Source organism: Perca flavescens, chromosome 3, assembly GCF_004354835.1.
Source record: "Perca flavescens isolate YP-PL-M2 chromosome 3, PFLA_1.0, whole genome shotgun sequence".
Taxonomy (NCBI): Eukaryota; Metazoa; Chordata; class Actinopteri; order Perciformes; family Percidae; genus Perca; species Perca flavescens.
Genome location: NC_041333.1, coordinates 37,534,649 through 37,547,148, shown reverse-complemented (window position 1 = coordinate 37,547,148; position 12,500 = coordinate 37,534,649). Strand labels below are relative to the sequence as shown.

The window sequence follows — 12,500 nt, the reverse complement described above, 5'->3', positions numbered from 1 at the left end:
GTGTGTGTGTTGTACAGATTGTGTATTTGTGATTTTGGGCTTTATTACACAGCTCGGTTGAACTCTAAGGCATTCTGCGGTCTGTTATTTCTTGATAACAGACCACAGCTAGTATTTTGGGTCAAATTTTTTTAATTTATTGGGTAAGTAGCCATGTAATAAGCGGGATAATGTAGAGGGAGGTGGTTGTTATAGCGACTACAACCCCTTCAGGCTGATTCAAGACATATTTCTGACTATTTTCGACCTATTCTTGCCTTCCTTCCTTCTTTTTCCAAGTTTTTGTCGCCTCTTTCCATCATAATTTAAACATTTTCCCCGGTCTATCGCTGACATCACTCTATTGTTCCTCTTTATAGAGACTTTTTCTTTTTTTTTCTACCAAAAAGTATTTGCGCTGTTTAGGGGGTACATACAAAAACTGTTCGAATGGGGAACATTATTGAAAAATAGCTTGAGAACCCCTGCTCTAGTGCAGGTGTCTTCAACGTTTTTTAGGCCAAGGACCCCTTAGCTAAAAGAGAGACGGAGCAGGGACCCCCACCGAATTGAGTTGAAATTTGGTTGCATATTAAACTGGGCCTACAATAACGTGTGGGCGGCCTAAAGCCTCTATACATACCTTTTTTTATGTTGCATAAAGTACAGGCCAAAAGTCTGGACACACCTTCTCATTCAACGCGTTTCCTTTTTATTTCCATGACTATTTACACTGTAGATTCTCACTGAAGGCATCAAAACTATGAATGAACACATATGGAATTATGTACTTAACAAAAAGTGTGAAATAACTGAAAACATGTCTTATATTTTAGATTCTTCAAAGTAGCCACCCTTTGCTTTTTTTAACTCTGCAAACCCTTGGTGTTCTCTCAATGAGCTTCATGAGGTAGTCACCTGAAATGGTTTTACCTTCACAGGTGTGCCTTGTCAGGGTTCATTAGTGGAAGTTTTTCCCTTATTAATAAAAAAGCAAAGGGTGGCTACTTTGAAGAATCTAAAATACAAGACATGTTTTCAGTTATTTCACACTTTTTTGTTAAGTACATAATTCCATATGTGTTCATTCATAGTTTTGATGCCTTCAGTGAGAATCTACAATGTAAATAGTCATGAAAATAAAAAGGAAACTCATTGAATGAGAAGGTGTGTCCAAACTTTTGGCCGGTACTGTATATCGATATTCAGCCAAAATATATCGGGATATGACTTTTGGTCCATATCGCCCAGCCCTAGGGGGGTGGGGGTACGTACCGACCACTCGGGGTGCAGCAGGACATCGGTGAGCTCCAGCACCAGGGTGTAGGGCGGCTGGTAGTACGGCTCCTTCAGGGGGTCGGGCAGCAGCTTAGGGCTCGTCGGCTCGATGATCATCTGACATTTGAACAGAGATTAACAACAAAAAAACGGAAAAATTCAGACACCCAAAAGTACGGTTTGCATTTGAGATTAAGTCCCCCCCCCAACACACACACACACAAAACTGCACAACAGAAACAGAAGGTTAGTCTAGGGTTAGTCTCGCAGAAGCTGTAGCTAGTCTAATTTCCACCTTTAAGCTTAATCTTCAAAACAACATAGTCGATTCCTGTTCCTGCTGATAAACATGAATCATATTTATACACATATACAAAAGCATTTTATTTGTTCTCTTTGTTGTCTACTTTTATTTTTTTTATTTGCTTGTTCTGTGGGTTATGTGTATGACATGTGTATGTTTAGTTGTAGAGTACGTTTTCATTTATTTCTGCAGCCTCTTGGCCAGGTCATGTTTGTAAATGAGAAGTTGTTCTCAAACAGTTTACCTGGATAAATAAAAGGTTAATAAAAAAATAAATAAAAAAAGTCCACACAGCATTCCTGGATGGGAGAAAATAATGTTAAACAAATGGGAAAAAAATAAATAGAATGGGGTGGCCTCTAGCTCTCTCCCAGTAAGAGCGTTTGCCCCATATATACAGTACCAAAAAAGCTATTTTAAAATACGGTCAAAAAGCTTAAAAAATGTAAACAAAAATGTCCAATTTCCCACTCCAAAGAAAAAAAAAAGTCAAACATTGAAAGCGCTGAAAGGGTAAAAAGCCCACTCCTGGATTGACGGCAATCTGTTGGAAAGGTGGATGTTGTCATACTGTATGTTCACATCTCCGGATAGCTTTCAGCACTTACTTAATGTAGGGCCCTATGAGATGTGGATTAACACAACCCCTTCATTCCTCCAAACCCCTAAAATAATCGGTCTGTCCATTATTATTATTATTATTATTATTAAACGAGTCTGGACCCAGCTTCTTATGTCCTTATATCCATCCTGCTTAGGACTGACCCATCTCCCCAAAACAAATAACCGTGTCATAGCTTTTGTAAATTTTCAACTTTGCGTTCTTTTTTAGGGCTGGGCGAATCAGACATCACGATATTGTTGACCAAATACCTCGATATCGACATTGCGGCGATATTCTAGGGTTGACAATTGACCGTTCGCAAAACCCCGCCCTCGAACAGTCCTCGTCCAATCCTAGCTCAGCAACTGTAACTAAGGAGAAGGACCCCCGTCAAACAAATTGCGATTTCAGCAAGATGGTGAAACGATGCGCCTATGGCACCTGCTAAGTCTGAGAGGGAGGGGTCTTTTTTTCCGCCTTTCCAAAGCCCAAGACCCAAGCGGAAAGATGCCGACAATGGATTAAGCGGTGTGGGAGACCCCACTCACAGCTAAATGCCTCGAAGATTAATAAGCATAGCTAGCTACATATGTCTGCTCCAAGGTAAGTAAAGCTAGCGAGCTAACTCATGGCAGTTTGTGTAAATGTGACGTTATTTCAATCTATTGATACGTGTTCACGGAGACGTTTTTGTCGGTTTATAACGTGGCGGACAACACGAAAATGTAAAGTAATGTATTTCAATGGGAAGCGTATTTTGTGGCCACAGCACGAGAATGGTAGGGAGTAATATAAAAAGCCAAACCCGGCGTTTAAGGCGCCCTTTCCCCGCAAGTTTTTTCCTAAACCCAACCTCCGCCATCCCGTTATTGTGGCGCGTCCCCAGCGGGCCGCCTGGCGGGCGCCTCCCGGCGTCCTTTCCCCGAGAAAATAACGTTACATTTACACGTAAAAAAACAGAATAACGTCTCCGTGAACACGTATCAATAGATTAAGAATACATGGACATTTACACAAACTGCCGTGAGACCGGGTGTTAGCCTGTCGAGCACATGTTGCTATGGACACCGATAATTTATAATATCCCTCCACTGCATATTGCAGCCCTTTCTGTCGTGCCCCGGAGGATATGTCTGCTGCATTATTCCAAAACCAATCACTTATACCAATAGGTATGGAGCTCAACCCAGCCATGGCTATGTGTCTGGTTCTCAATCGTTTGACGGGCGTAGTAACAGTAACTAGGGGGCGTGGCTTTTGCAAACAGGTCAATTGGTGCTTTAACAAAATATCTTCACATTTAGATTTTAGATAAATAATCATCAGTAATGTGGACATAATATAACAGCTAGGGCTGGGCGATAAAACTATAACGATATGTATCGCGATAGACACATAATCAATATCAATAGAAAATGCGGTCGATAAAACGTTCGATAACTTGTTTTTCTTCATCAGAAGAAACCAGAGGTTGTGAAGCAAGTTTGCTTGCATGAACAAAGGCACTCACTCTCTGGTAACCTAGCAACGTGGGGAGTGACACTCTAACAGCCAATCATGTAACAGTATCATGTTTGGTTGCGCCACATCGCTGTCTCGTGTTCTTCAATAACAGAACCGGCGTAGAGTGGAAAGTGAGTGCCGCAGCGAGCGAGGAAATCGTTGATAAAACAGGAAAAGTCAGTATGGCAGTTTTGGGGATTTTATAAGTCTGACCGTAGTCAGACCAACACTGGTTCAATTCAATTCAATTTTATTTATAGTATAAAATCATAACAAAAGTTATCTCGAGACACTTTACAGACAGAGTAGGTCTAGACCACACTCTATAAATTCCAAAACCCCAACAATTACAGTAATGCAATTACTGGTAATACCATAAACTTGTTTTACCACTTTAGCCGCGATCACACTTTGGAACACAGCCGTATTCGCCATCAACGTACAACAACATCTGCAGCTGCAACACGGCACAAGCAGCAGACCACCATGGAGAGGTACTCTGCATCAGCGCCTTACTAAACGCTACAAGCAGCAGACCACCATGGAGAGGTACTCCGCATCAGCACCTTACTAAACGATACAAGCAGCAGACCACCATGGAGAGGTACTCTGCATCAGCACCTTACTAAACACTACAAGCAGCAGACCACCATGGAGAGGTACTCTGCATCAGCACCTTACTAAACACTACAAGCATCAGACCACCATGGAGAGGTACTCTGCATTAGCGCCTTACTAAACGATACAAGCATCAGACCACCATGGAAAGGTACTCTGCATCAGCACCTTACTAAACACTACAAGCATCAGACCACCATGGAAAGGTACTCTGCATCAGCACCTTACTAAACACTACAAGCAGCAGACCACCATGGAGAGGTACTCTACATCAGCGCCTTACTAAACACTACAAGCAGCAGACCACCATGGAGAGGTACTCTGCATTAGCGCCTTACTAAACACTACAATCAGCAGACCACCATGGAGAGGTACTCTGCATTAGCGCCTTACTAAACGATACAAGCAGCAGATCACCATGGAGAGGTACTCTGCATCAGCACCTTACTAAACACTACAAGCAGCAGACCACCATGGAGAGGTACTCTGCATCAGCACCTTACTAAACACTACAAGCAGCAGACCACCATGGAGAGGTACTCTGCATCAGCGCCTTACTAAACACTACAAGCAGCAGACCACCATGGAGAGGTACTCTGCATCAGCACCTTACTAAACACTACAAGCAGCAGACCACCATGGAGAGGTACTCTGCATCAGCGCCTTACTAAACACTACAAGCAGCAGACCACCATGGAGAGGTACTCTGCATCAGCGCCTTACTAAACACTACAAGCAGCAGACCACCATGGAGAGGTACTCTGCATCAGCGCCTTACTAAACACTACAAGCAGTAGACCACCATGGAGAGGTACTCTGCATCAGCACCTTACTAAACACTACAAGCATCAGACCACCATGGAGAGGTACTCTGCATCAGCACCTTAATAAACACAACAAGCATCAGACCACCATGGAGAGGTACTCTGCATCAGCACCTTACTAAACACAACAAGCAGCAGACCACCATGGAGAGGTGCTCTGCATCAGCGCCTTACTAAACACTACAAGCATCAGACCACCATGGAGAGGTACTCTGCATCAGCGTCCTACTAAACACTACAAGCAGCAGACCACCATGGAGAGGTACTCTGCATCAGCGCCTTACTAAACACTACAAGCAGCAGACCACCATGGAGAGGTACTCTGCATCAGCGCCTTACTAAACACTACAAGCAGCAGACCACCATGGAGAGGTACTCTGCATCAGCACCTTACTAAACACTACAAGCAGCAGACCAGCATGGAGAGGTACTCTGCATCAGCACCATACTAAACACTACAAGCAGCAGACCACCATGGAGAGGTACTCTGCATAAGCACCATAATAAACACTACAAGCAGCAGACCACCATGGAGAGGTACTCTGCATCAGCACCTTACTAAACACTACAAGCAGCAGACCACCATGGAGAGGTACTCTGCATCAGCACCTTACTAAACGCTACAAGCAGCAGACCACCATGGAGAGGTACTCTGCATCAGCACCATACTAAACACTACAAGCAGCAGACCACCATGGAGAGGTACTCTGCATCAGCACCATAATAAACACAACAAGCAGCAGACCACCATGGAGAGATACTCTGCATCAGCGCCTTACTAAACACTACAAGCATCAGACCACCATGGAAAGGTACTCTGCATCAGCGCCTTACTAAACACTACAAGCAGCAGACCACCATGGAGAGGTACTCTGCATCAGCGCCTTACTAAACACTACAAGCAGCAGACCACCATGGAGAGGTACTCTGCATCAGCACCTTACTAAACACTACAAGCAGCAGACCACCATGGAGAGGTACTCTGCATCAGCGCCTTACTAAACACTACAAGCAGCAGACCACCATGGAGAGGTACTCTGCATCAGCGCCTTACTAAACACTACAAGCATCAGACCACCATGGAGAGGTACTCTGCATTAGCGTCTTACTAAACGATACAAGCAGCAGACCACCATGGAGAGGTACTCTGCATCAGCGCCTTACTAAACACTACAAGCATCAGACCACCATGGAGAGGTACTCTGCATCAGCGCCTTACTAAACACTACAAGCAGCAGACCACCATGGAGAGGTACTCTGCATCAGCGCCTTACCTAAACACTACAAGCAGCAGACCACCATGGAGAGGTACTCTGCATCAGCGCCTTACTAAACACTACAAGCATCAGACCACCATGGAAAGGTACTCTGCATCAGCGCCTTACTAAACACTACAAGCAGCAGACCACCATGGAGAGGTACTCTGCATCAGCGCCTTACTAAACACTACAAGCAGCAGACCACCATGGAGAGGTACTCTGCATCAGCACCTTACTAAACACTACAAGCAGCAGACCACCATGGAGAGGTACTCTGCATCAGCGCCTTACTAAACACTACAAGCAGCAGACCACCATGGAGAGGTACTCTGCATCAGCGCCTTACTAAACACTACAAGCATCAGACCACCATGGAGAGGTACTCTGCATTAGCGTCTTACTAAACGATACAAGCAGCAGACCACCATGGAGAGGTACTCTGCATCAGCGCCTTACTAAACACTACAAGCATCAGACCACCATGGAGAGGTACTCTGCATCAGCGCCTTACTAAACACTACAAGCAGCAGACCACCATGGAGAGGTACTCTGCATCAGCGCCTTACTAAACACTACAAGCAGCAGACCACCATGGAGGTACTCTGCATCAGCGCCTTACTAAACACTACAAGCAGCAGACCACCATGGAGAGGTACTCTGCATCAGCGCCTTACTAAACACTACAAGCAGCAGACCACCATGGAGAGGTACTCTGCATCAGCACCTTACTAAACACTACAAGCAGCAGACCACCATGGAGAGGTACTCTGCATCAGCACCTTACTAAACACTACAAGCAGCAGACCACCATGGAGAGGTACTCTGCATCAGCGCCTTACTAAACACTACAAGCAGCAGACCACCATGGAAAGGTACTCTGCATCAGCACCTTACTAAACACTACAAGCAGCAGACCACCATGGAGAGGTACTCTGCATCAGCGCCTTACTAAACACTACAAAGAAATAACGGAGGCAGACATGCTGAGCACTGTCCAGAAGCCAGGTTACCAACCTAGCACTAAACCTGCTGAAAATAGTTCCTTCTCAGGTTTCTTATATTTAGCTAACACTTTGCACTATTTTATGACACTTTAAGCATTTCTTACTTATTCTTTAATTTTGCACCTTAATGTTAAGAGATAATTGTTAAGTGTTCATTGTGATTTTAGACCTGTTTACATTTTAATTATTTGAGTGTTTTCCATGGTTGTGTTGACATTTCTGCTTTTATAACTGAGGGGATTATAATCAAAGCAGGGTTAAGTTTAAAATAAAAATGTTTAAATTTAATATATTTTTCTCCTGGTCCTTATTTTAAATAGGTCATAAAAAATATCAATAATTATCAATATCGACCGATATGAAAAACTTGTTGTGATCCAGTTTTCAACCATATCGCCCAGCCCTAGTTACAGCAGTCTGGTAAGTTCTGAAAAGTACATCACTTTAGTGTAATGCAGCTTTTAAAACCAGGAAAAGACATCACTTATGTCATATCAGGATAATATGATATCCAAAATCCAAGACGATATCTCGTCTCGTATCACGATATCTCGTCTCGTATCACGATATCGAAATAATATCAATACATTAGCCCAGCCCTAGTTCTGTTATTAGGGCTGTCCTCGACTAAAGAAATTCTTAGTCAACTAACACTTGTCGACTAATCGATTACTTGATTTAATTGACAGAGCTGTGAGCTTTGAGAGGTGGTTAAGACTAGAAAAGCACAATATAAATGTAGTTAATTAACCATCAGCACCACTTTAAATCTTGTCTTTACCATAAATGTGCTCAGAAGTTTCTTGGAAATAAGTAATTAAGCATGAATAAGTATAAAAAATGACTAATCGACTAAGAGGTGGCAGACCTATCTGTTATTAACCCAGAAAGTATTAGGGCTCCACATTAACCCTGCAATCAGTCTGTGACCGGCCCTGATTGAGAAAGTTTGGGCCCACTAAGGTCCCCCCAATGCTTAGACTTGAAGAGGTTTAGTATACTAGCTGATAGTCCAGCAGTGCTAACCGTAGACCACCTTTCGGTTTCCCTTGTTACGTTTGAGGAAGAGCTTTGCTGAATGTTAATTCCAGCTCGTTCCAGGCTACATTACTGAGCACCTGACACTGAAACAGGAAGCTGTTCCTGATTAAATCTGCACACAGTGTGAGGCCGAGCTTCCAGTTTCAGTTTCTGAGCTCTTCTCTTCAGTCAGAGCCTGTTACCGCTCCGAAAAACCCAAACAGGAACATGGGATATGCCTACAGCAAGATGTTTGTGTTGTACAGTAGCTTTTGCGCTCATTTTGTAGCTTTCGCATTCGTGTTGTAGCGTTTGTGTTGTAGCGTTTGTGTTGTAGCGTTTGCGTTTGTGTTGTAGCGTTTGTGTTGTAGCGTTTGTGTTGTAGCGTTTGCTGTTGTGTTGTAGCGTTTGTGTTGTAGCATTCGTGTTGTAGCGTTCGTGTTGTAGCATTCGTGTTGTAGCGTTTGTGTTGTAGCGTTTGTGTTGTAGCATTCGTGTTGTAGCGTTTGTGTTGTAGCGTTTGTGTTGTAGCGTTTGTGTTGTAGCGTTTGTGTTGTAGCGTTTGCGTTTGTGTTGTAGCGTTTGTGTTGTAGCGTTTGCGTTTGTGTTGTAGCGTTTGCGTTGTAGCGTTTGTGTTGTAGCGTTTGCTGTTGTGTTGTAGCGTTTGTGTTGTAGCGTTTGTGTTGTAGCGTTTGAGTTGTAGTGTTTGCGTTGTAGCTTTTGCGTTGTAGCGTTCGGGTTGTAGCGTTCGTGTTGTAGCGTTCGTGTTGTAGCATTCGTGTTGTAGCATTCGTGTTGTAGCGTTTGTGTTGTAGCGTTCGTGTTGTAGCGTTCGCGTTGTAGCGTTCGCGTTGTAGCTTTTGCGTTGTAGCGTTCGTGTTGTAGCGTTCGTGTTGTAGCGTTCGTGTTGTAGCTTTTGCGTTGTAGCTTTTGCGTTGTAGCGTTCGTGTTGTAGCGTTCGTGTTGTAGCGTTCGTGTTGTAGCGTTTGTGTTGTAGCGTTCGTGTTGTAGCGTTCGTGTTGTAGCTTTTGCGTTGTAGCGTTTGTGTTGTAGCGTTTGTGTTGTAGCGTTCGTGTTGTAGCGTTCGTGTTGTAGCGTTTGCGTTGTAGCGTTTGCGTTGTAGCGTTCGTGTTGTAGCGTTTGTGTTGTAGCGTTTGTGTTGTAGCGTTCGTGTTGTAGCGTTGTAGCTTTTGCGTTGTAGCGTTCGTGTTGTAGCATTTGTGTTGTAGCGTTTGCGTTGTAGCGTTTGCGTTGTAGCGTTCGTGTTGTAGCGTTTGTGTTGTAGCGTTTGTGTTGTAGCGTTCGTGTTGTAGCGTTGTAGCTTTTGCGTTATAGCGTTCGTGTTGTTGCTTTTGTGTTGTAGCTTTAGCGTTTGAGTTGTAGCTTTTGCGTTGTAGCGTTCGTGTTGTAGCTTTTGTGTTGTAGCTTTTGCGTTGTAGCTTTTGCGTTGTAACGTTCGTGTTGTAGCGTTCGTGTTGTAGCGTTCGTGTTGTAGCGTTCGTGTTGTAGCGTTTGTGTTGTAGCGTTCGTGTTGTAGCGTTCGTGTTGTAGCTTTTGCGTTGTAGCGTTCGTGTTGTAGCGTTTGTGTTGTAGCGTTCGTGTTGTAGCGTTCGTGTTGTAGCGTTTGCGTTGTAGCGTTTGCGTTGTAGCGTTCGTGTTGTAGCGTTTGTGTTGTAGCGTTTGTGTTGTAGCGTTCGTGTTGTAGCGTTGTAGCTTTTGCGTTGTAGCGTTCGTGTTGTTGCGTTTGTGTTGTAGCTTTAGCGTTTGAGTTGTAGCTTTTGCGTTGTAGCGTTCGTGTTGTAGCTTTTGTGTTGTAGCGTTTGAGTTGTAGCGTTTGTGTTGTAGCGTTTGTGTTGTAGCGTTCGTGTTGTAGCGTTGTAGCGTTCGTGTTGTTGCTTTTGTGTTGTAGCTTTAGCGTTTGAGTTGTAGCTTTTGCGTTGTAGCGTTCGTGTTGTAGCTTTTGTGTTGTAGCGTTTGAGTTGTAGCGTTTGCTTTGTTGCGTTTGCGTTCAGGCTTTTGTGTTGTAGCGTTTGGGGAATCACCTTTTATTTTAGTGCGACAAAAAAGTGAAAGAAAAAGTGAGAAGCAACAACAGTTAAGAAAACACGGTTTAACTTGTTCGTGTTGTAGTTTTTGCGTTGTAGCGTTTGCGTTGTAGCTTTGGCAATCATTTTGTAGCTTTTGCTTCCAGTTTCTTCCATCAGTGACTGCTGATTTCTTGTCTTCTTATTCAGCTGTTGCTCAGAGAGATCTTTGTCTCTTTTAGTTGTCAGTCGGGTTGAACCATTACACAGCGTTTTGTTTCACCGTGTACAAAACTAAAATAGCATCTCGTTGTAGAGAGGACTTTCTACAACGTGAAAGCATCTTCCTGGAATCAAGCTTTGTGGTAGGGGATTACAAACTTTTCAAGAGTCGTGTGTTTCACATTATAAAAAGGTTAGGGTTGATATATCTTTCTCTTAACATTACCACTCTGAAAAACCCAAACAGGAAGTTGGGATATGCCTAGATCAAGATATGCGTATATAGATATACATTTATGACACTTTTTTTATACCACAACTTCTCTGTGGGAGCTGCAGAAAACCCCCCAAAACCCTAATCTGAATCCTGCATGTAGCTCGTCTGTGGTGAAGAGGTTCACACTTCACTTTAAAGGTCCAGTGTGTAACGTGTTTAGTTGTTCATTCTCAAAATCTCTGTTTGCGTTGTAGCTTTTGCATTGTAGCTTTTGCGTTTGTGTTGTAGCTTTAGCGTTTGTGTTGTAGCTTTTGCGTTCATGTTGTAGCTTTAGTGTTTGCGTTGTAGCTTCTGCGTTGGTGTTGAAGCTTTTGCGTTCATTTTGTAGCTTTTGCGTTCATGTTGTAGCTTTTGCGTTCATTTTGTAGCTTTTGCGTTCATTTTGTAGCTTTTGCGTTGGTGTTGTAGCTTTTGCGTTGGTGTTGAAGCTTTTGCGTTCATTTTGTAGCTTTAGCGGGTGTTGTAGCTTTTGCGTTTGTATTGTAGCTTTTGCGTTTGTGTTGTAGCTTTTGCGTTCATGTTGTAGCTTTTGCGTTCGTGTTGTAGCTTTTGCGTTCATGTTGTAGCTTTTGCGTTTGTGTTGTAGCTTTTGCGTTCATTTTGTAGCTTTAGCGTTTGTGTTGTAGCTTTTGTGTTCATTTTGTAGCTTTTGTGTTGTAGCTTTAGCGTTCATGTTGTAGCTTTTGCGTTCATTTTGTAGCTTTTGCGTTGGTGTTGTAGCTTTTGCGTTTGTATTGTAGCTTTTGCGTTTGTGTTGTAGCTTTTGCGTTCATGTTGTAGCTTTTGCGTTCATGTTGTAGCTTTTGCGTTCGTGTTGTAGCTTTTGCGTTCGTGTTGTAGCTTTTGCGTTTGTGTTGTAGCTTTTGCGTTCATTTTGTAGCTTTAGCGTTTGTGTTGTAGCTTTTGTGTTCATTTTGTAGCTTTTGTGTTGTAGCTTTAGCGTTTGTGTTGTAGCTTTTGCGTTCATTTTGTAGCTTTTGCGTTTGTGTTGTAGCTTTTGCGTTTGTGTTTAACTTTTTGCGTTCATTTTGTAACTTTAGCGTTTGTGTTGTAACTTTTGCGTTTGTGTTGTAACTTTAGCGTTTTGTGTTGTAACTTTTGCGTTTGTGTTGTAGCTTTTGCGTTCATTTTGTAGCTTTTGCGTTTGTGTTGTAGCTTTTGCGTTTGTGTTGTAGCTTTTGCGTTTGTGTTGTAGCTTTTGCGTTCATTTTGTAGCTTTTGCGTTTCTGTTGTAGCTTTTGCGTTTGTGTTGTAGCTTTTGCGTTTGTGTTGTAGCTTTTGCGTTCATTTTGTAGCTTTTGCGTTTGTGTTGTAGCTTTTGCGTTTGTGTTGTAGCTTTTGCGTTCATTTTGTAGCTTTTGCGTTTCTGTTGTAGCTTTTGCATTTGTGTTGTAGCTTTTGCGTTCATTTTGTAGCTTTAGCGTTTGTGTTGTAGCTTTTGCGTTTGTGTTGTAGCTTTAGCGTTTGTGTTGTAGCTTTAGCGTTTGTGTTGTAGCTTTTGCGTTTGTGTTGTAGCTTTTGCGTTCATTTTGTAGCTTTAGCGTTTGTGTTGTAGCTTTTGCGTTTGTGTTGTAGCTTTTGCGT

At 43.0% G+C, this 12,500-nt stretch overlaps 1 protein-coding gene and 1 pseudogene across 1 annotated transcript in view; both read right to left on the bottom strand.

The window, feature by feature from the left end:
- The window catches only part of LOC114552941 (serine-rich adhesin for platelets-like), a 120,414-nt pseudogene that overhangs the window by 68,747 nt on the left and 39,167 nt on the right, over positions 1-12,500 (bottom strand).
- Positions 1-12,500, bottom strand: part of timm50 (translocase of inner mitochondrial membrane 50 homolog (S. cerevisiae)) — a 67,429-nt gene that overhangs the window by 21,765 nt on the left and 33,164 nt on the right. The window contains exon 5 of the mRNA XM_028573421.1: positions 1,255-1,374. Within this exon, the coding sequence (XP_028429222.1) occupies positions 1,255-1,374 (120 nt within the window). The remainder of the gene's footprint in view (positions 1-1,254; positions 1,375-12,500) is intronic.